Source organism: Crocodylus porosus, unplaced genomic scaffold, assembly GCF_001723895.1.
Source record: "Crocodylus porosus isolate Cpor-Errol unplaced genomic scaffold, CroPor_comp1, whole genome shotgun sequence".
NCBI classification, from domain to species: domain Eukaryota; kingdom Metazoa; phylum Chordata; order Crocodylia; family Crocodylidae; genus Crocodylus; species Crocodylus porosus.
The window spans coordinates 244,054,491-244,076,225 of record NW_017728886.1 but is presented as its reverse complement, the minus strand read 5'-3'; the positions used below and the strand labels follow the sequence as shown (position 1 = coordinate 244,076,225).

General features: G+C 39.0%; 1 protein-coding gene across 1 annotated transcript in view; it reads left to right on the top strand.

Moving 5' to 3' along the window:
- CSMD3 (CUB and Sushi multiple domains 3) overlaps positions 1 to 21,735 on the top strand; it is a 332,707-nt gene that overhangs the window by 244,143 nt on the left and 66,829 nt on the right. The window contains exons 27-30 of the mRNA XM_019552043.1: positions 5,468 to 5,641; positions 9,341 to 9,514; positions 11,424 to 11,609; positions 18,163 to 18,336. Coding sequence (XP_019407588.1) covers positions 5,468 to 5,641; positions 9,341 to 9,514; positions 11,424 to 11,609; positions 18,163 to 18,336 — 708 coding nt within the window. The remainder of the gene's footprint in view (positions 1 to 5,467; positions 5,642 to 9,340; positions 9,515 to 11,423; positions 11,610 to 18,162; positions 18,337 to 21,735) is intronic.

The following is a 21,735-nucleotide window of genomic DNA, read 5'->3' as shown; positions in this document are numbered from 1 at the left end:
GGCAGGGGGTCGGACTAGATGATCTGTCTAGGTCCCTTCTGACTTAGTGATTCTATGATTCTGTGTTTCTATGATACTTTTACAAATTTGCCAGTTTTTATTAAGATTATTTTCCTTAAAATAATACAATTTCTTCTTTGGTCCTCACTCCTCCTTTTCACTCTTGCCTTTGTAATGAAGCAGTCCTTGCCAAAGAGATGCAGACAAAAAAAGTAGTGATGGGAATTACTGTAAATTAACAGCCCCTCCTTTTTCTGAACTTTCCCCTTTCATTTTTATCAGTGTGGAGACTCGTTTGGATAATCAAAAACCAAGGAGTTTTCTCTGGCTTTTATATACTAAAAGGCCAGGCCATATTTTTCTCTTTACTTGTGTGAAGGATGCCAGGTCTGTGGTTTCTTGGAATAAAGTGGAGAAATTAAAAAACAAAACATAAGCAAACAAGCAGACAAAAACATCCTGGAGTATTCTTGTGAGCTTTGCCTTTGTTGGGGATCAGGTGAAAAGAAGGAGGTTTATTCAACTGCATAAATGATTGTAGATGACTGTATGGGTTCTCTTAGCAGAACATGAAGAAAATACATATATCACTTCTCAAGTGACATTCCCTGAGGCAGGGGTCAGCAACCTACAGTCTGCTGATGGAGCAAGCCTATGAAGAGACTAGACCTGACCCACAGCAGCTCAGGGAATTGGCAGTCCAGGCTAGTGACAGCACCAGAGCCTGCTGTGGTCATTTTATTTTCTCTGCTGCAGCAGAGGCAGCGCCCCAGGGTCCTCACGCCTGCCTTTTCCTTGTCTACACCATCTGCAGGTTCTTCCGCAGCCTGACAAAGAGTATTTATACCCAAAAGCTTGATAAGAATTTTTCCAACTATCTGAGTTGGTCTAATAAAAGATATTGGGTTTACCCAAAGAACCTCATCTGTCTTTTCCCTGTCTAGTCTTTTAACAGCATCTGGTGATTTCCAGGGTGCTGCAGGTGAGGGAGCAGGGCCTAGGTTACAAACACCAGCTCACAGTGGCAAACAATGAGCCAAACCCTGCCCTAAGAAATCAATATTTCATAGTCATAATAAAAGTATGGATCTCATTAGTATGTGGTTTCCCATCTGTACAGACCTGGCAGATGGTACTTGAGAACGAGTCAAATAAGGCTGAATTCTAAGTCTCCAGCTACTTTTTCACTTGGCTTTTAGGCAGAAGCTTCCACTGATGGCAGAGTAAACCCTAAATTAAAACAGGGTAAAAGGTTCAGGACTTAGCAAAAACACTTTCCATTTATTTCAATTTTTTTGGACAAAGGGTGCCAGGTAACTGTAGCGCATTTACCAGCTTTGAGATAATGGATAAAATGTTTCCTCCTCATTTACTATGCAGTAGAATGGTAAAGCTGTTTTAATATATTTATTATACCTATGAACCTACACTCTTCATAAACTCAAGAATTTGGATGAGAGCAGGCTGTACTGTTCAAAATAATTTAATTATGTTGTTCTTTTTCCTAATTTTTACTGTTCACTGTTAGTCACATAATATTATTTATTTTCCAGCTGGCTGAGGATGTTTTTAATAGGAAGTGGGAGAACATAATTAAGTTACCAAATTTTTAGTTTCTCAAGGGATGAAAGCAGCTTATGGAGTTAGACTGAACTAAGCTGGCAGGATATAGGAATTTTTTGGGCATTCAAACCCTTTCATCAAGACACTAGACCTGGACAGAAGTTTTGCTTTAAAGTGATTTCTTTTTGTTAATCACATATTTTTCCTATGATGCATGTGCACAGTCCTAGAGACTGGAGCTTGATCCTAGTCTGGTTTATTTAAATGCCTGCTTTCCGAACACAATGGTAGAATCAGGCATTCTTTATGCTGAATCCTTGTTCTTGTTTTTTGCCCTCTTGGTGCTACTCTTACTGACAGAGAATCAGGATGCTTCCTATACTCAGAGAAGAATTATTAGACTTTGTTCCTTGGATAATTATTTTCAGTTCAAATATTTGTTAATACCTTTTTTCCTTGTATAAAATAGTTTACAGACCCTCTGGAAAGCCAGGCACTAGCTTCCCCCTTTTCCCACCTCCTGCATGCCTTAGAAAAGCCTCTTCTGTAGACAAACTTGGTAGACTTTAAAATAACAGTTCTTGCATGTAAAGGATAAAATACTGAAGCAACCAAAACAAGGTTGCAGATTAAATGATCTGGTTCTCTTCACAGTATATGAATGATTTCGTTCTTCTGGAAAGTGGGTTTTTTCTGTTCATTTTTACCTCTTCCTTCTCCTGTAGTAACATGCAGGCATAAAGAATTCAGCCCTTGGTGGTCAAGTTCGCAAAGGTGTCCAAAGCTAGAGTCAAATGTTGGTTTTCTAGAAAATCTGCAGGACCCTGAGACAGACCTTTAAAACAGGGACAAATAGCAAGCAACAGCACTGTAGCTGGTCCTTGGGCAGTCTGGGGAGAATGCAATTCAGAAGGCTCAAGGGGGAAAAATAGGAGACATGGACCTCTACACCATTAGGGGGGATGCTATGTGCATCAGTCTGTTCTGTGCATGGATTCATTTACTATCAGGGTTGCAAAATGGCATGAATGCCAGTTGGATACAGAGATTTGATACAGGTTTGGATACGGAGTTGCTGTAGACAAGTGATTACAAGAGAATTTTCACTCCCTTTTATTTTATCAAATTTTCTAGCTGTCAAAGAAAAAGAAAAATAGCCTGAGAATTTGTACTAAGACCCCAAAAGGCTCATAAAAACTTAGAAAAATATAAAAAATCCAAAATATATTAGTTTTTAAGATCTTATAATTTTTAAACTATCTTGTGATATGGAGAGCATATGTTAAACATGATATCACTGCCTCACTCTATTGTGTGCCTCTGGCTGAAGGTATCTTATTCCAGGGGTCAGCAACCCCCAATATGTGTGGTAGAGCATAGCACATGAAAGTATTTTGCTTAGTGCATGCATCTTGGGGTGGAAGGTGAGGGAGCCATGAGAAGCCCTATTTTTGTTGTGGTAGTACAACCGAAGCCCTTTCCCTGCCAGTGGCCCCAAGGCTTGTGTGCACCCACTGCCAGCAATGATCTGGGCTGGAGCTCTGTGGACCCTGGTGCTTGCAACCTCCCCACCGTCTGCTGCAAGCAGCCTGGCTCCATGGAGGGCAGTAGCCTGGGCTGGCTGTGGCAGGCAGTCAGGAGTCTACCAGCAGCCACACCTGGGTCCATGGAGCCCCTCCCCAGTTTATTGCTGGCGCCGGGTGCACGTGCACCTCAGAGCAGATGGTGGGGAAGGGGCTGGGACTGGATCAGGCCACTTGTGGTTCCTCTGCCATGCACACTTGGCATGACAACATCTTACAAGTTGAGGTTCCAGGTGATTTTGGCACTCTGCCCAAAAATGTGGCCAACCCTTGCCCTAATCTGATGTGTCTTTAGGCAGACATTTGGCTTGATTGCCTTGGCTAATATATTGCCCATACCAGTCACTTGCCTTTTTGTCTTGCATAAAGCTCTGTGCTCCTTTAACTAGGATGTGGAGTCTGTTTAGCTGTCTATTACCTGCTTTAGAGTGCTTACAGAAGTTACAGAAAGGCACTTCAATCACACTGCAACTTTTTGCATAAAAGAGCCAACCAGGATTCATTCTCTTGTGTGGGGGAACAGTGTGAGAGTAGCTTGGAGATTGTGGCCCTTCCCTACTAGTGCAGGGGGGCACTAGGGACCCTCTTTTGTGAGGGGGGGGCATTTTACTCAGGGCACCCCCACCACCAATCTCTGGCCAGCTGCTTCTCCTGCCTCACCTGCCAACTGGCTGCACCAGAAGAAGACTCTCTCCCTCCTCCCTGTGGCAGATTAGGATCACAACATGTAACCCTCCTAGGGAACTGTATAAAGGTTCCCTAAGGTGCCCTAATTTAGAGCACCTTCATTTACTACCTGATTTAACAAGGATTACTTTTTCACAGAATCGGCCATTTTAAAAGCACTCTGAACATGTGTTATGACATGGCGGTAGAGTGTTTTAGGGGCCAGATTGCACAAAAATGTAACTTCTGTCTGTACCCTTATTCTATCCAAGTCCTTATCAACAGTAGTATCTGAGCACCTGCAGTACATTAAAAAAATTAACTGACATGTCACATGTCTCATTTGCTCCCCCATTCTCTCCCAAGAGAAGATGTATGTTTGAATTTTGCATGGAATAAATACAGCTATGTTGTTATGGAGGGAGGTTTTCATAATAAGACAATCAATTCTTATATCAGTCACAGGACAACTATCATGTCAAATATTTGTCCACAGCTTTTACTTTAAAAGCAATGGAAACTCGTATGTGGTCAGATTTGCTTAAAGTACATGTGGATATATTTGTAATGTCTTTAAACATATTTCCATGTTTTGAAAAAAATAGAGAGTATTTATAAAGCATCATTGGTTACTGTCTTAATTTCAGTAATATGTTCCTGTTTTGTATTGCAAGAGGTACTAACCACAATGTCTGATTTAAATTGGCCAACAATTTTTATGATAAGATCCTATGTTCAGTTGCATAAAAAGTTAATCACACTTTAACCTTTCTGAATTTATTTTCAGTATCTGGTGTTTGATTTCTTATTGAACAATTTGAACAATAGTGGTTCAGCCATATTCAGAACACGATAATGGGATTTTTTTTTTAATGTAGAAGCTCTAGTTCCCTTAGATTTGGATCAGAAATTTGAAGTTTGGCAGGCATTGCCTGGAAGACAGGGGTAAGGCTTCTGCAATCTCCATAAATATCTTCTCCAATTAAATCCTGAGCTCCTGAAAACCTATAGTTCATAAGCTCAGTAATTGTAGAGTTCAGCAGCTAAATTCTCTAAATTTGTTTGTGCTTATAATCATTGCAGAGCAGATGTCTAAAATAGAGAGCACTTTAGGCATCAACTACCACACTGAATTAAGAGCACAGAAAAAAAAGGAAAGAGAAACATAGGCTATATTTTTATAGTAAATTTACCATCCCTGTTGGTGCTGCCTTCAAGCATGCTCTGCTTCTGAAGGTGGACTGTTAGTTAAACAGAAAGCAGTGTGTTTATGGTCATGCTAATTATGCTACCCAGACTTCACATAAACAGCTGGTGTATACTCTTTCTGGTTATTGTCCTAAATATGCTAAATTCTAATGGAATTTCCCCATGGAATAATTTGGCTGAGCTATATATATTAAGAAAGGGATGAAAGGCTCACTCTGGAAATTTCATACTACAAATGCCACTGAATTTGTACTTAAGTTTGTTTTCCAATTTCTGTGTTTACTTATAGGTACAATTTTTTCTTCAAAAAAGTTTATGACATGAAATTAAAGGAAATTGTAAGAATGTCAACCTTAAAATATGATTTTTTAAGTACATTGCTTTCATTAGGTCAGATATCTTAACATAATTTCATATATATTATTACTGTACTTTGCAAACTGCAGCGGGCCACTGTGGTGTTCCAGATATCATTGTCAACGGGCAAGTAATTGGAGAAAATTATGGCTACAGAGACACAGTTGTATACCAGTGCAACCCTGGTTTTCGGTTGATTGGTTCTTCTGTACGTATATGTCAACAGGATCATAACTGGTCTGGTCAGCTTCCATCTTGTGTGCGTAAGTAACCATGGCATAACATACACATTCTGTACAAGGTATGCAGTGTATTGAAAGGGTGAAGAGTATTATTTTCAAAATTACCTAAATGACTTATGAGTTTATTTCCCATTTTCAAAAGTGATGTAGGACTTTGGACATATAAAATGCCTCCTGGAAAAATAACATTTATTCAAAGTCAGTGTAACCTGTGCTCCTAAGGCTAGGAGCAGATGTTTCATTCATCCCAGAATAGGTAAAGCCCATATTTATCCTATAACAAAAATATCTCGTGATTGACATATATACACATTGTCCTAGGGACAGGTATTGCACATAAACTGGTATAAGTGATTGGAAACCAATTCAAATCTGTGACCCAACAGAAGTTCAGTGTTCATAAAACACTTTCAAAATGGCCAAAACATGTTTAAGATCAACCTGGATGGATGTAGTATCCAACTTAACTGATTTAGCTTAAGTCGGTTTCTTGAACTTCTGTCCCAAATTGCCTCCAGATTCAAGTCAACTCACAGTCCCCCAGCATCCCAGGGTGCTTTGTACCTCCACAGCAACCTGCACCCCCCCCCCCGCAAGGTGGGCAGACTAACTTTGGTCCAAGCTGTCTACTCCAGCTGTGCAGGGAGACATGCTCTAGCACCCCACCCCCCAGCATCTGGCTTGGGGCACTGCAGGTACATGGCTACATTTCTGGAATCAAAAGTGAATGTTTGTTTACTTGCTTATTGATTCAATCTCTGCAGTTTAAACTAACATCTGAAGATTGAATCAATTGAGCCATAGGCTTTTTGACTGTCTATACTTCGCCTAAGTGTAACTTTTGGAAATGGTGTGTGGGTGCTTTTGAAGACCTCTAACTTGTATTTAATATTGACCATGATCAAGAGTTCAGTTTCACTTCTATATTGCCATCTTTGAATATTGAAGTGTTTGCATCAATAAACAGTTAAATTTTAATTATATTCTTTTCTTTTCTGGATAACAGTGGTGTAAAAACAAAAATCTTATCATATGTTAATTGTACTGACCTATTGTTTAAGGTAATCTATAGAGTTGACTTGTACTGAAAAGACAAGGTGGCAAAATGCTGGTACTCCATTTCTTTTTAATAATGGTGTCTTCTGACACTGGAAGTCCTTTTCACAATTGCATGTAAAAAAAGAAGCTAATTTCAGTTCTATAATTAAAGATGATTAGATGTCTGTATATTGAAATTAATAGATGTATTACTGCATATAGCTAGAGTTTTATAAGAGAAATTTATAGTTGTAAACTATCCCAGAATATTACAGTGCAATCAGTTATTTCCTTAATCCACTACCTGAGTTGCTTGTTTTTCATTCATTTTACATCTGGTGGAAGATTCTGAAAGTAATGCTTTTTAACTTTTTTTCTCATATTTTTGCTCTGTCTGTTCCTATTTTTAATCATTCATCAGTGGATTACTGTCACTACTTTTCTTGTTAAATTTAAGATTGGAAGTAAGTATTGGACATTAGGGAACAAGTTTCTTTATTGATAATCTTTAAAACAAGAATGAGATATAGTTAAACAAGAATTTCTAAATCATTAGGTTAACATCAACAATAGAAATGAAAAATAATTGCTTCTGGGTCATTGCTAATAGCAGAGAAGGTGAACATAGTTTATTTCTCTGCAACCAATTATGGAAGCTGCTTGGTTGAACACAGGGGAATTCTGCAATACAGTACTCCATAAAAGGGTAAGGAGCTTGGGGGAAGGATTACAGTAATGAAAGATACGTTAAATACAGCAAATGTCCATAACATGACAATATTTTTTCTAAATGCCGTTAGTATAGGTCCAAAGTTTAAAGGACCTATTTTACTTTAGAAATCCATGACATTGATAAATGCTCAAGTACCATAGACAGATATTTTCTTATTAACACTTTATAAGGTTAAATATCCATTGCCTTTCTTTATTTTACTTTTCAAAACTTCCTGCTAACTTCATACTACTTTTTTGTTAAGCGGCATTTTTACCATAATGTTGAGTATACAAAATAATCTTCATATTCAGCTGAACATATATATCTACTACCAGTCTGTTAACAGTGCTAATTTGTTCATCTCTTATGTCAGCTGATGTTATATAACCAGTCCCTAAATAGCATCCCAAATATAGGTGATATACTTACTGACTTAAACCATGTAGGATTCAGGTCAACCTTTGTTCATGTCGTTTGCTATGATTTAAAGGTTTCTGCAAGAAGAACATTTTGAAGGCTACATTATTATTTATCTGCTAGCCAATTGCCCATCAGGAATGATGGGAGGGCGGGCAGGGACAGAGTGCCACCACCCACCACCCCACGCAACCACTGTCTCCAAGGAGTGGGGTGTGGGGAACCTTTCCCCACTGTCCTCTCCATCCTCCTCAGCCAGCACCCTGTGCTGCCACCTGCTGAGAACAGGGCCGGCAGGGGCAGGGGGTAGGGAGCGAGGCCACCGGCCCTGGCCTGGCCCCCCTGCTCCGGGCACTACTGCGCTGCTGCTGCTGCCCTCTGTCAGGAATGCTCTTGGAGTACTCTCATTGATTGTTTTAGACAACCAGTCAGAGTGTGAATAAAGCATTATGGACAGACAGACAGACAGACAGACTGAGGCTTTTATAACATTAGAATTTAGTAGTTTAAGATAGAAAACTTTAGTTTGTTTGCAGTCAATAAATGTGTTTATCCTAGAGTTGGAGTAACAAACATATAAGGAAGAAATCAATTAATACCATTCCTAGGTTAATAAAACTTAATTAAATTTAGGAAAAATTAAGAAATAAATGTTATAAAGTACTCCAGTTTCAAACTAAATTCTAAACATTGCTGAGCTGTTATTTGGTTCTGTGGTCTAAGCCATACTCTGTATTTTAAATTTATGTTTTAAATTAATCTGGGAGAATTTGGTTTGTAATGTCTCAGCATTACAGAATATTAGAAGAAATTGTTCAGACATTTTCTGAGTTACTTTTTGATTCACCATCTTTTGTTTCATCATAACCATTATTATGAACAGGCATTTTGGTCACAAGATGTATATATTCACAAACTGTTATGGCAAGGATATTGATACTGGTATGTCCTGTATGCTAATGCGCTCTCCAACTGTATCCTTTCACCTGCCCAATGATAAACAAAAATATGTAGCTTATGTGACCAGTTATACCTAATATATAAGGTATAGTGAGAATTTGAAAAAAAAAAAATATTTGGAGCAAGTGATTCAAGAATAAGAATATGTTAAGTTTTTCAATAACATTTTAGTTTAACTTTATAAAAAAAGTTTATTTGTATGAATGGGCATTCTTATTCTATATTAGTTGTTTTCCTTGACTAGTGACTATAACCCAGTCTAAAAATTGTAAAGTTTGGTTTTATGTTTGAAAATCTGCTTTTCAATAAAAACCAAGCAGGGGGAAGGGGTATTTTTTGTTTGCTTGGCTTTTGCCACATCTAAGAAATAAGGACATAACCCCATAAAATACTGAGAATTACCTAAAAGGTTTTGAACTTCTTTATTTTATATTAAAGTCAAAGGAACTGATGGATCTTTAATGACTCTTAAGACAGGACTCAGTATTGCATAGGATTAGAACCTTAGCATATAGTAGGTTGTTACCCTTTATTACCCAGTGCCATGAAGAGTAATAACAGCATACTTCTGTCCCTTTTTTTTTTGTTAGCTGTTAGCTGTGGTCATCCTGGTAGTCCAATTTATGGAAGAACGAGCGGAAATGGTTTCAACTTCAATGATGTTGTGACATTCTCATGTAATACTGGATATATTATGCAAGGGCCAACAAAAGCACAATGTCAGGCTAATAGACAATGGAGTCATCCACCCCCAATATGTAAAGGTATGAATATAAATTGTCAGTAAAATTCATGGAAGCACTGAAATATTGCACTGATTCCATCTTCCCTTCCGTACTTTTTACGGATAAAGTAGGTGAAACAGTCTAATGGCATTATATGAATCTCTCAAGCCACTAACATGAGAGGATGTCTCAATAGATTATATACAATTAAATATACATTATTTGTAGTAAGTACATAACAGGAAAGATTTTAAAAGAATACCTGATAACCCTCCAACATTATCAATATACCCTCTAAATTTTAAGATGCATTTGTATTTGGGTTTTTTTATCTCTTTTATATTTAATGAATATGAGCATGCTATTGCAAACAATGAAGCATAGAAACTTATAATTTAACTCTATTTTCTTGGAGCAGCCATACCCTGCATTGAGTGGGTGGTCAAAAAATTTAAATCCTTGGCTTTTGAAATGAGAACATTCATAAATAAGAACCGGAGGGGTCAAAAATGTGTTTGAAGATTTATAAACTATCTCTACAAAGAAAAAAGGTGTATTTTTAGGAAGTCCTGCTGCCATACACACAGAAATGGCACCCAGCTACTATCCTGAAGCTGAGCCAGTATATTTTGCATTTACTGAAGTATCCCAGAGGCCATGGGATACTAAAGAGTATTAAAAAATATAATACTTTTCATGCACTAGGGTAGTCGGATGGGGGTTTTGAACACAAAGTGTTTGTATTTAGGTGTGGTTATTTGTGTAATTCACTAAAATACCCTTTTATGTATTTTAACCAAATATGTTTGGTCTTCAACCCACCAGCAATAAATCGTCACAGTATACTGGTATTCCACAGTAACATACTATACTCCTTATTATATGTTATTGCCTGTGGGTCAGAAGCCAAATAAAAGTATTGATCGCACTGCTTCCTGAAATCTTTTGCACACAGCTATGAAACCTTAAATTGTTTCTAGAGTGATCTTTGAAAACCAGGGCTGAGTACATACAGAGGATCATTGTGACAGGTACAGCAGCTTTTCCTCTGCCTGTAATGTTCATTATCATATAGTTGCATTTTATATTTGTATTCTTAAGTGCTTGCAAGTTGTTCAAATGTCCACTGAACACTGCAATATTCTTGAAAATGGTGTACACCCTCTAAAGGCTCCTTCTGTAGTGATAAGAAAACCTAACAGTGCTCATAATGATGGGGATGCTATCCATGTTTGCAAAAATGCCTGTGCAGAAAACATAGAAAAATCTGGGTATTGGTTCTCTTACTTACGGTTCAGCAACCATGTATGCAAAAAAACCTAGCAGAGTGAACAGAGCTTCTGCATTTCCTCTGGAAAATGGACCTGGAAAAGATTGCTAGTATTTATAATCTAAAGCATATTCCAGAGCCTCAGGTTTAATAGGATGGTATGCAGGGATAGGATAATTCTTCAGAAACTGCATACTTCAAAGGTTTTTTACCAGTAGATTTAAATAGACTGCACTGAAGCAAGCTAGCTGAGAGGTAACAATAATAACATGGGAAAGTCTGATAAATTCTTCATCCAAAAATAAAAGGTCACAGATGCACAAGAAAAAAAAGTCTCTTTTAGGTACACCCCCAAAATGGGAGTCAAAGGTGTGGACAAGGACCCAAAAGAACCAACCAAATATCTCAAATCAAGAACTGCCCCCTTTAATAAAGACAACAGAGATATCATCTCTGATTGTTTCAGCCTACTTATATCACCTCTGTCTTATCTAAACTGAGATTCCACCCACAAGTCCTCATCTGAGTTCCTATCTCAGCTACTCATTCAGGAGAAGAGATATTACCTTAAATGTACTCTGTGTGTCTGAGGCATTTTTAAAGAAATATACTTATAAAAATGCGTGTGTGTATGTAAAGCCTAAATATGAATTTCCACTTTTGTTATTTTTTGCACAGTGGTCAACTGCTCTGATCCTGGAATCCCTGCTAATTCCATACGGGAAAGCAAAATAGAACATGGAAATTTCACTTACGGCACAGTGGTGTTTTATGATTGCAACCCAGGATATTTTTTATTTGGCTCTTCAGTTCTAATCTGCCAGCCAAATGGTCACTGGGATAAGCCTCTACCTGAATGCATTAGTAAGTAGATAATGTGTTTTCTTCCCCCTATGAAAGTTACAAAAATATATAAGAAAACAAAAATTTGGGCTAGATATCTTATAATGGATTTTTGTATTGATTTTATTTTATACAGTATTCTGCTCTCTGTGTAGGCACACAGATCATATCCGCATAGATTTTAATGTGTGTGATAACTAAGGTTGCATTGGCAGGAGAGAGAGCACAGGTCTGTTGCATATAGAAAATGAAATGGCTGGCCCTTGAGAGGACCTTTGAGGAGAATCATGCCTCAGAACAATGATCAGGAGCAGCACTCTGTGTTAACAGAATGGCTGTCTGGGAGAAAGGGAGTTGCCTTTAGATTTTTTTACTATATTAATCTGTTGGCCATAGGGCAGCTGCATGTTGCAATTCAAACAAGCTACATTTCTAAAACCATGGAAACAGCCTCATGGAAGCTGAACAATTTTTCAAGTAAGCTCCTAATTGCTTCTCTAACACTTTTGTAACTTCATGTAACAAGACCTGTGTTGGAATGAGGATTTATCTCATGTGTGAGGCCTAACATTTACAATGAAATAAAGCAAAGAAAGAAAGCATGATAAAAAACTTTATTTTGGTTGTTTTTGTCAATAGACATATAATTTGGATGTTACTTCCAAAGCCTGCTTTTATTATTTATCCTTTAGGCAAGATTTTTCTGGTGCTGCAATTTGAAATATTCTATTCTTTTAATTTTTAAAACAACCAGAAATTTATCTTATTCTTGATATAGTTTGTTCCTATTTTATAACTCAGTTACATTTATCTTCTAGTATCCAGATATCTTGCATCCAACTGTAAGGTATTATGGCAGTTTCAGAACACTCTAATAAATAAATACTGATAATACAGATAATAAATACTGTCTTAAATATACTACAAAAGAATGTAAAACTACAAAGGCTTTTCTCCCTTTCCATATGTAACATGCCCCCCCCTCCCCATTCTTTTTGGGGAGCTGCTTAATGCCTCTTAATAAAAACAATTTCTACCTTGGCATATATTGATCTCATGGAGTAAGAATGCAAGATATACTGGCTAGTTTTCTACTTTATTTCTGGTTCGGATGATACAAGTGAAAGTATTGTGTTAAAAAATGTGTACTGTTGTTCTTTTGCTGCATTTTCAAACAATAAAAGCCACTTGTATTTTTTATTTATGAATAAATAGGTCAAATCACTATTGCCCTGTACAGACATTACATTTGTTCCAGGAGGAAAGCACAAAAAGAGAGCATACTCCCAGGGGTGGCAGGCAAAAGGTAAACTGTCAAGGGTGAGCTGTCAGGGGCTAGGGACAAGCATTACACACAAACCAGTTCAAGTGATCAGAAACTGGTTTAAACCTATAACGGAACAGAAGTCCAGTGCACATAACCTGTTTGGAAATCTCTGAAACCAGTTTGAGATAAACCTGGTTAAATGTAATATCAGACTTAAAGGTTGCAGAGGGAGGCAGGTGTGTAACTGAAGCCTTTCCTGAGTCCTGCGAGGGTTCCAGCTTCAGGAGAATGCTTCCCACCCCCTGCTCCCACCTGTCCCATCAATCAGCTAGCTGTCTGCATGGGTAGGAAGGGGCATTCCCCTGTGACGGGAACCCTCCCAGGGCCCAAGGAGGGTTTCCACCATGGGAGAAGAGCCCTTGCCTGGTGCATGCTTCCAGTTCCACCAGGAAGCATGCAGGTGGGTGGGCGAAAGCTGTTCCTCTGCTGAAATGGCATTGGGAGGAGGTGAAGGGGGAGGCAAGAGAACACCTGTATGCGGCCTATATCTTCAGCACCGTACACAAGGAAATAGCTTTGGATTTAGCACAAGTATTGTGTAAGTTCTTTCCTGAGGGCTTGTCATACTTACCTAGATATTCCACAACTGGGTGCCCAGTCACTTCATGCACTTGGCATTTCAGTCTCGCTGCTGATTGGAGCTGTGCATGAGTCCTGAAGTAATATCTACATGGCAGAATTGTTGTGTCCAGCAGTGACACTCTCAAATACTTAGTCCTTCTCCAGATGGATTGCAGAAGCCAACATAGCTCCCTTCATGTGACATTTCAGGTTGATACCTGTTGGCACTGGATTTGAACCGAGTCCCTATACTTTTGGTCTGGGTGAGCACAGCCCTCAAACTGACTGTGGCCTTTCCATTCGATAATAGGAAAATTTATTTATTATTATATGACCTGACCTGACCAATCTGTATCAAGGTTATAAAGGGAGAGCAGCCCCAGCTGAACCGAGTTCCTTCTAGCCACCGTAGTTGTAGTTCAACATGCACGTCTCAGTGTAGCCACCCTACCTGTTTGTAAATTGATTTCTTAGATGTTAATGTTAGTTTGGAGTTGGGATAAATTTCCACTGGCAAATTTTTGATGTGCTTCTCAAGATTATTTGTCTTTTACTTAAGACATGGAGGGTCAATCTGCACCAGCTTAGAGGCTGTCCAAGTCATTTTCTAGTTTTATGAAGGTGAATTATGACAGGTAGTTTAGATCCTGAATATCAGTTTAGGATGAACACTTCTACCACTCCCTTCCCTGGAATTCCTTGTATTATATAGTTAGCAACGGGAATTATATCCAATAGTTTAATACCCATTAAACTGTTTTAATCATAATAGATGTGCCTCCATAGGAAAAGAGCAATTTGTATGTTTTTCTCTTAGAACTTCATTTTTTCAGTGAGACAGGAGGAGAATTTATCTAATAGGAATTGACTGGCAATAATAATGGTAACATCCTTTTTATCACAATGTTTAAGTGTTATAACTAGGTAATTCTTTCCCCCTTATTCTCTTCCTTTGTGCTGTATTCCTTAAAGCTGTTCCAAGCTGTCTGTCTTAATACAGAATCAGCTTTATACAGCTATAAAAAGGCACCATGCAGTTAAGTGATAGAAAAGGCCCAGCTACCATAACTAACTGAGAGAGGCAGAGAAGAAGTGGTTGATAAAATTGGCAGTGAGGAGAGGGAAAAGAAGGAACGTAAGAAATATCTAACATAAACAAGCTTGAGGAAATTCTCACTTAAGATTATTTGCTAAACTGGAATTAGAGTTTGGAAGCTTTAGAGGCAATTTAAAGGGCATAGATAACAGAACTAATCAGTTTTTAAAGGAAGCCAGTAGGAACCAGGCAGGGGCTGATCTAGAGGAATTGCAATGGCATAGATGCACCCCTCTGATTCCTGCTATATTCAGCAGCTGCACTAAGGGAGCCTGGTGTATCTGGCACAATGTCAGGCTGGGCTGGAAGGGGAGAAGCAAGCTGATAAAAAGAAAATGAGTGGAGGGAGGAGGTGGAGGGGCAGATGGAGGGATTTGAAGCAGGTAGGGTAAGCCCAGCAGATGGAGGGATTTAAAGGGGGTGGGGAGCCCAGCAGGGCTCTTGGGTTCTGGGGCACATGCTGCTCCAGGGATAAGTCGCATCCCCTCTAGCCCCCCCTCTCCTTTGTGTGGCCAGCACTGCTGTGGCAATGAGGGAGCAAATTACCACTCTGAAGCCAGCGGGGAATGGGTTAAGCAGCCAAAATTTCTGAATCATGCTTTTCAGCGTGCAGCTCTTCAGTGTGCACGATCGGCTGTGCTCTACACCCAACCCCTTGCAGCTGTACAAAGACCATTGCAGCAAAAGCTCTGGCTTGCCTTTAAAGGCAACACTTTAAGAAGTCTCAGAACCATATCCCCGTTGCCCTCTTCACTACACTGTTGCAATGCTTGTTGCAGTTCCACACCTTATAGCCCTTAGTCACGTGCCCATTCACTATTCATGTCACGAGGCAAAGATTTTTTGTGATACCATTTACTGGACCAGATGTACGTTGGGAGAGCTGTTGGACAAACTTTTGGGCCTTTCCTCAAGTCACCTTTTCCGACAGCCCTTTAAACTATACAACTTGTTCCGACAGGCTTTTATACATCGACGTGCCAGTAAAATTATATTTGTTTTTGCTTTGATCTTAAACTGAATGAAATAATTTTAGGCCCTTAGCATACCTAGGTCCCTAGTTTATTAGTAGAGTGTCTGGTATCTTTTTAATTGGAGAAAAACGTGTAATGTTGTGTACAATGATGAACCACATCGTCTGCCCCCAGCTTTTCAAAATCCTACATCCACCTATGGAACCATGAATTTCAGAGTTAAGGTAAGTTGTAAAGGATACTCAAGCACATGAACATAAATAGTTTAGAGACTGACATGAGCTTACCTGCTTCCATAGTATTGTCTCAGGAGAAAGGAAAACCAGAAACTCTGACACCACCCTAAATATTCATAATAAATAGCTTTGTCTGATCACTAGTCACATAATCAAAATGCCTCATACTTATTTATGATCCTGTTTGGACCTTTTATATATCTATATACAGTTAACAGAAGAGGATCATTTTATAGATATGTGATTAAATATATATATTAATAGCAATTTCATTTATCTGCATCAAGGGCTGGATGCACGACGCTAAGCATTTTAGCCTTTATCTAGAAATACAGCTATGTAAAAGCTTAACTTCCAGCTCTTTAAAGTAGTCAAAGGAATCAATGGGCTATTCAAGTGCTAGAAGCTAATCATATGCTTAAATGCTTTCCTGTATTGGAAAAGGAGTGCGCAGTAACTTGCAGAATGGAACCCATGCTAACTATTATACACATGTCATTAAACACAGACTTAGTGTACTTACAAGTGCAAGGCTCCAAGACAGAGATCCTTAAATTATAGCACTTATAGCAAGCAAATATTAGTGAGTGTTCAGTCATCACCCTTTGCATCAGTCATGCACCGTGTATAAACTCTGTTATATACAACTTCAGCATTAAGTCCTTTCAGAGTCTTCTTCAAACCTGCTAAGTCCACAGCTGTGTACTGAAGACTTCTCTTTAAACTATTAAAATAGAAATGACGCACAGGAGAAATGAAGTGACAGGTTCCCTGAATCTGTGTGGTGGTTATTCCAGCATTTGGCTTTCAATTGAAGACTTCATAAGATGCTTAGAAAACTGTCTTTGAACCAACGTATCTCACCAAGCAGAGATGTAGAAGGGAACATGCAAGCTTAGAATTATTGTGGGAATAAAATGAAGTTAGCTTTGGTGGCTTAGTTGTACACTTTCACACTTGTGTATATTTTCTTTTCTTTTATACTTAACCCTTATTCTAGGTTTCTACTGTTGTTGCTGCTTTCTTAACAAGTACATAGTCATGCATGTTGTAGGCATATACTTGAAATCCTAACAAAGGCCCACATTCTCAGCCCCACCAACTCAGCCACTAGAAAATATAAGAATAATTAAACCATTTTTGAAAATGTTCCCTTTTTCAAAATCCCAGTAGCATTTTTCATTTCTTTTCAGCACTACAGGGGAGACCGTTATTTTCTTGACATACATTAACCATATGAATAAAGTTTGCCATCACAATGCATAAGGCCTTTTATCTTTTTACTTCAGTCTTATTGAATAACTGCCTGCTATGCTAAACTACATAAGTTGCCCATGACTTTCATAAAACTTGTCAGTGTATACCAGATTGCTAAAACTAGTAATGGTTGCATCAAGTTTTAAAATGCAGTTCTTGCATTATAACCATGTAGTTAGTGTTCCTAGACAGATTTTGGCCAATTTCCTTAAGAGCTTCTCACAAGAATTTTCTACGTGCTTAAAAGAAAAAGGAACAGGAAATTAAGATTAATTATTTTCAAATCCTTTCTTTGTTGTTATGAGTGCAATTGCATCATGTTAAAGAGACCTTCTTTTCTACACTGTTTAAAATAGAGGTCTTTACTAGTATTGAATATGAAGTTGAATTTTGATGGGATTTCACTGTCTTCAACCCACACAGTTAAGCACATACAACAAAATAAAACTGGTTTCAGCTTTATTATAATGTTGAAAAGTAAGCTGAAATGAGAAGTGACACTGTTAATTCGCTTTATGGTGGCTAATGGGAGCTTTTCCTTGTACTTCTGTGAGTTTAGGAATATGTAGCATGTCCTTGCTTTTCTGGGCAGCTAATGCACCCTACCTGGAAGTTAGATCTTGACAATATTTTGTTTTGTTTTATTGCTGATAAACAATTTGTCAAAACATAACAACTCACGTGTATGACTATAGAGGCTACTCACTGGTTGTGGTTTTGGTTCACGTGAGAGAAAATGTGTAGTTTAGCCCAGGATGTATGGGCAAAAATTCTCACTGCCTTACTTCTAGGTCCTAGAAAGGACAACCTCAGGGCACCTTGAGCAAAGATTTGCTGGTCAGTGGGTATGTACTATATGTCAGGCACATTTTTTCTTTAGTGGAACAGCAGTCCTGGCAGAAAGCTCACTTCCATCAAAACAGAATGTCCCTACTCTAAGGAATATCTGTGTGTGTGTGTGTAATCTCTGGTTATTTGTCTATTTTGTATGCTTCATAAAATAATATAAATCCAATTAAAGTTCTAACATAGGACACATATATAAAATATGATGATACTGGAAGTGCTAAAAGTTTATCAGTGATAATAATATTTCTTTATGTCCAATAATTATGCATTGTAGTGATTGACTGTGGCCATCCTGGCATTCCTCCTAATGCGGTCCTGTCTGGAGATAAGTATACCTTTGGATCTACTGTTCATTATACATGCACAGGAAGACGATCACTAGTAGGCCAGTCATCTCGGACATGTCAACTAAATGGACATTGGAGTGGGTCACTGCCTCATTGTTCAGGTACTACTTTTGTGTCACATGATGTGGTCTTGAAATGATTAAACTTTCACGTGTTTTTTTGCAGGAACCTGGTTATTTATCTAAATGACAGAGGTAATAAAATAACTAAACTATTGCATTCACAAGAGAAAATTGAATGAGAAAATTTAACTTCCTCAAAAAGGTTCAGTATGAAGTGAAAGTACTTTGTCCATAGAATGGGACCAACTGCCTAGTTGGCCTTGAACATAGAATTTTAATCCATGCCAATTTGTGAGAAGGATATTGGTTTCCATGGAAAGATCTCCCACATTGTTACTTCCTTAAGATAATGAATTCAAACTTATTTAGCTTCCAAATTACTTGAGCAGTGGTGTAACTGGTGGCAGGAAGATGTTAGGGGCAATTTTCTCGGAAGCTGCTCATTTAAAGTGGCAAACTTGAAGTCACCAGTTTCACTTTGCCCTAAGTACCTGGGCATGACCCTACACTGTTGAACTTGGGATTTAATACTACACTCCTTGGGCACATCCAGACAAGCATGGATAGTTTGTTTCCCCATTGACAAGTAGTGGCACACCTTGCACCACTACTACTTGTCCCTAGGGAATGCCTGTGCTACATGTGCTATGGCTCACATCAGGTTACCCTGGATGAGGTAGGGGAGGCTGAGACCAGCAACTGTGCTTGCCCCAAAAGATTTACCCAGGGGTCTCCCAGTGCTTCAGCTGTAGCGGGAAGCCTAGCCAGCAGCCAGAGTGTGGCTCCAGCTGGCCAGGCTCTGGTTCTGGGTGGTGCATGCTGCTGCCATGTGTGCTGCCTTGCTTTTTCTCAGAATGGGGTTTTTGAACCTAGGAGATCCTGAAGTCAAACTGCATGCCCCCTCCCCCCATGTAAGTTAGCAGCCCAGGGAACACCTGCATGCACAGTGTGTGGCTCCGCAGACAGGTCTGCAGTACCACATACTGTATGTGTGTGCTTGTCTGCATTCAGCTCTTGAGTCTAAACTACACATCACATCTACCCTATTGATATAGCCTCATGTGCCATGACTTGTTTCAAGGATGTGATGTTGTTTGGTTTTGTTTGATAATCAGTATATTATTTTATGGAGTATCAAACCACAAAATTGTTGTGTTCATTTTAAACCCCCAAAACTTCAGGAGTATCCTAATCCATGATTTTGGTTTGGAACAGGATAGCTATCAAGGCTACTTAAAATACACAGCTCTGTGCCACTCGCTGATCAGTGGTTTGAGGTTCAAGCCCATTTCTGATCTTGGCAGAGTTGTATTATATTTAACTACATGACAAGAGTATGATTTCCTTGCTGTTAACATGATGCTTTCAGAGCATAGGTGTACAATGTTCAATATTTTTCAGTTGGCATATTTTCAGATATGTATGACTTTAATAATAAGTATTCAGCTATTTTAACATTCAGGAAATAGGAAGAAGCCAGGACCACATTGTCTCCTGAGTAATTCCTACACAGAAATCAGGGATAGAAAGTAACTGCGCGTGCCAGTATGACACTGCTGTCATCATGGTCTTCTGCCAAAACTGTAGCTGTCTTTACAGCATGGCTTTTTAATATCCTTTCATTTCTCTTATAATTTATCAGTTTAGAATATTTAAACTGTGTCGGGGACACTACTTCTGAATATGCATTTGTACAGCACGTAATACAGGAAAGACTCAGTGTTAGTATTATTCTAATAGAAATAAAAAATAATTACATTTAACATTTTGAGTGTAGATCCTGCTGTTAAAATTCCAGAAAGACAGAAGAGTTTCCTTAGAGACTGATCCTCCCTCACTTAAGAAACATCACATTTTTGCGAGGAATAAAGATACATGTTGTTACCCCATCCATTAGAATTAAATGAGAAATTAGCCAAAATGAACAATCAACATTTATGTTGTATGTAATGGCAGGTTTATGGAAGCCTGCTTAATCCTGCTCTCACTGAAATCATTGGGAGAGCTGGTACAGATTTCAGTGGGATATGACTCAGTGTTTTTTTATAATTTATAGTATCTAAAATGATGAACTGGAAAGGACAATTAAGTGTAAAATAATATGATTCCAACATTTAAAATATGATTAGATTCAAACATTATTTTAAAACTTGTATATATGATTATTTTTCTTTCTTTAAACCCCGTATTGCATGGGATATATATTCAGTACTCCAGACTTTGAATTGAGGTGTAGAGTGCCAATCCACAAAGCCTAAAACTATTAAATATACAGACATTGGTGCAGCTAGAAATTTCCCCACACCTTAGTAAACACAAAGCTATCTGTGATGTGGATATTGCATTTGTTCAAAAAGCTTAGGCTAAAAAATAATACAAACAAATAAATATATAAGTTCTTTTCTAAAAATAATTATGTTTATGCATAACAGGTGCACAGATCACATCAGTGCCTACAGTAAAATGAAACCAGGTTTTTATAAGACAGAAATTGATATTGTTCTGTATTGTCATTGTGAGGTTTGCAGTGGGTTACACACTAGATATGCAATGATTACAGCTGGCCTTTTTACTATACTGGCTGAAAAAAAAATTCTACATCAGAATACTCCCTCCTCTGCCTCCTTTCAACTCAAACCCCATCCCACAGCTTCCTCCTCTCCCTTCTTCCCCTTCCCATCCTGCAGACAGCACCAGAGCTGAGAGTGGGGTACAGGGCTATGGGAGAGAAACTGCAGAAATGCAGCTCTTCCTGTATCAGCTCCAAAGTGCAGCTCAATCCTCCACCCCTCTGACCCAACCATGACTGTCGGTTGGTTTGGTGGGAGCAGACATTCCTCTAACTCATGGCGCTTTCTCTGAAGTGCCATGAGTTAGTGCTGGGAGCTTCATATCTGCCAGTGCCCTTTAGTAAGTGATGTGGATTTCAATAACTCTGTGGTGCAGCACCTTTGGGGTGCTCACCACATGGCAAGGGTTGCAGTAGGTTGGGGCAGAGCCCAGCAGGGAAGGCAGCCAAGTGAAGCCCCCCAGATCTCATTCTAAGGGGGGAGGTGTATTGTGGAGCACCTTTGGGTGTACTTGCCACTTGAGGGCTTTCACAGGCTCCAAGGGGAGCCTGCTTTGGAGGACCAGCAGGAGAAAACTCCCCCAGGTACCATTTTAAGGGGGGAGGTGTGTGGCAGAGCACTGATAGTGCCTGCCACTTTTAGACCTAGGCCAAGCAGCCAGCAAGTGCCTAATTTTAGTTTCAGGGCTGCCTATATAAACAGGGCAGTTCACTGCTGGCAGGGGAGGCAGCAACATTGCCTGGCTGCAAGACCACTGATATCATCCTGGAGGTAAAGGAGGAGCTGTAGGGGATGGCTAGGTGGCTCCTGGTCCTGGGCATGATCTAAAACTGCACTCTTCCAGGAGTGGGTGACCTGGTGGGGCTCT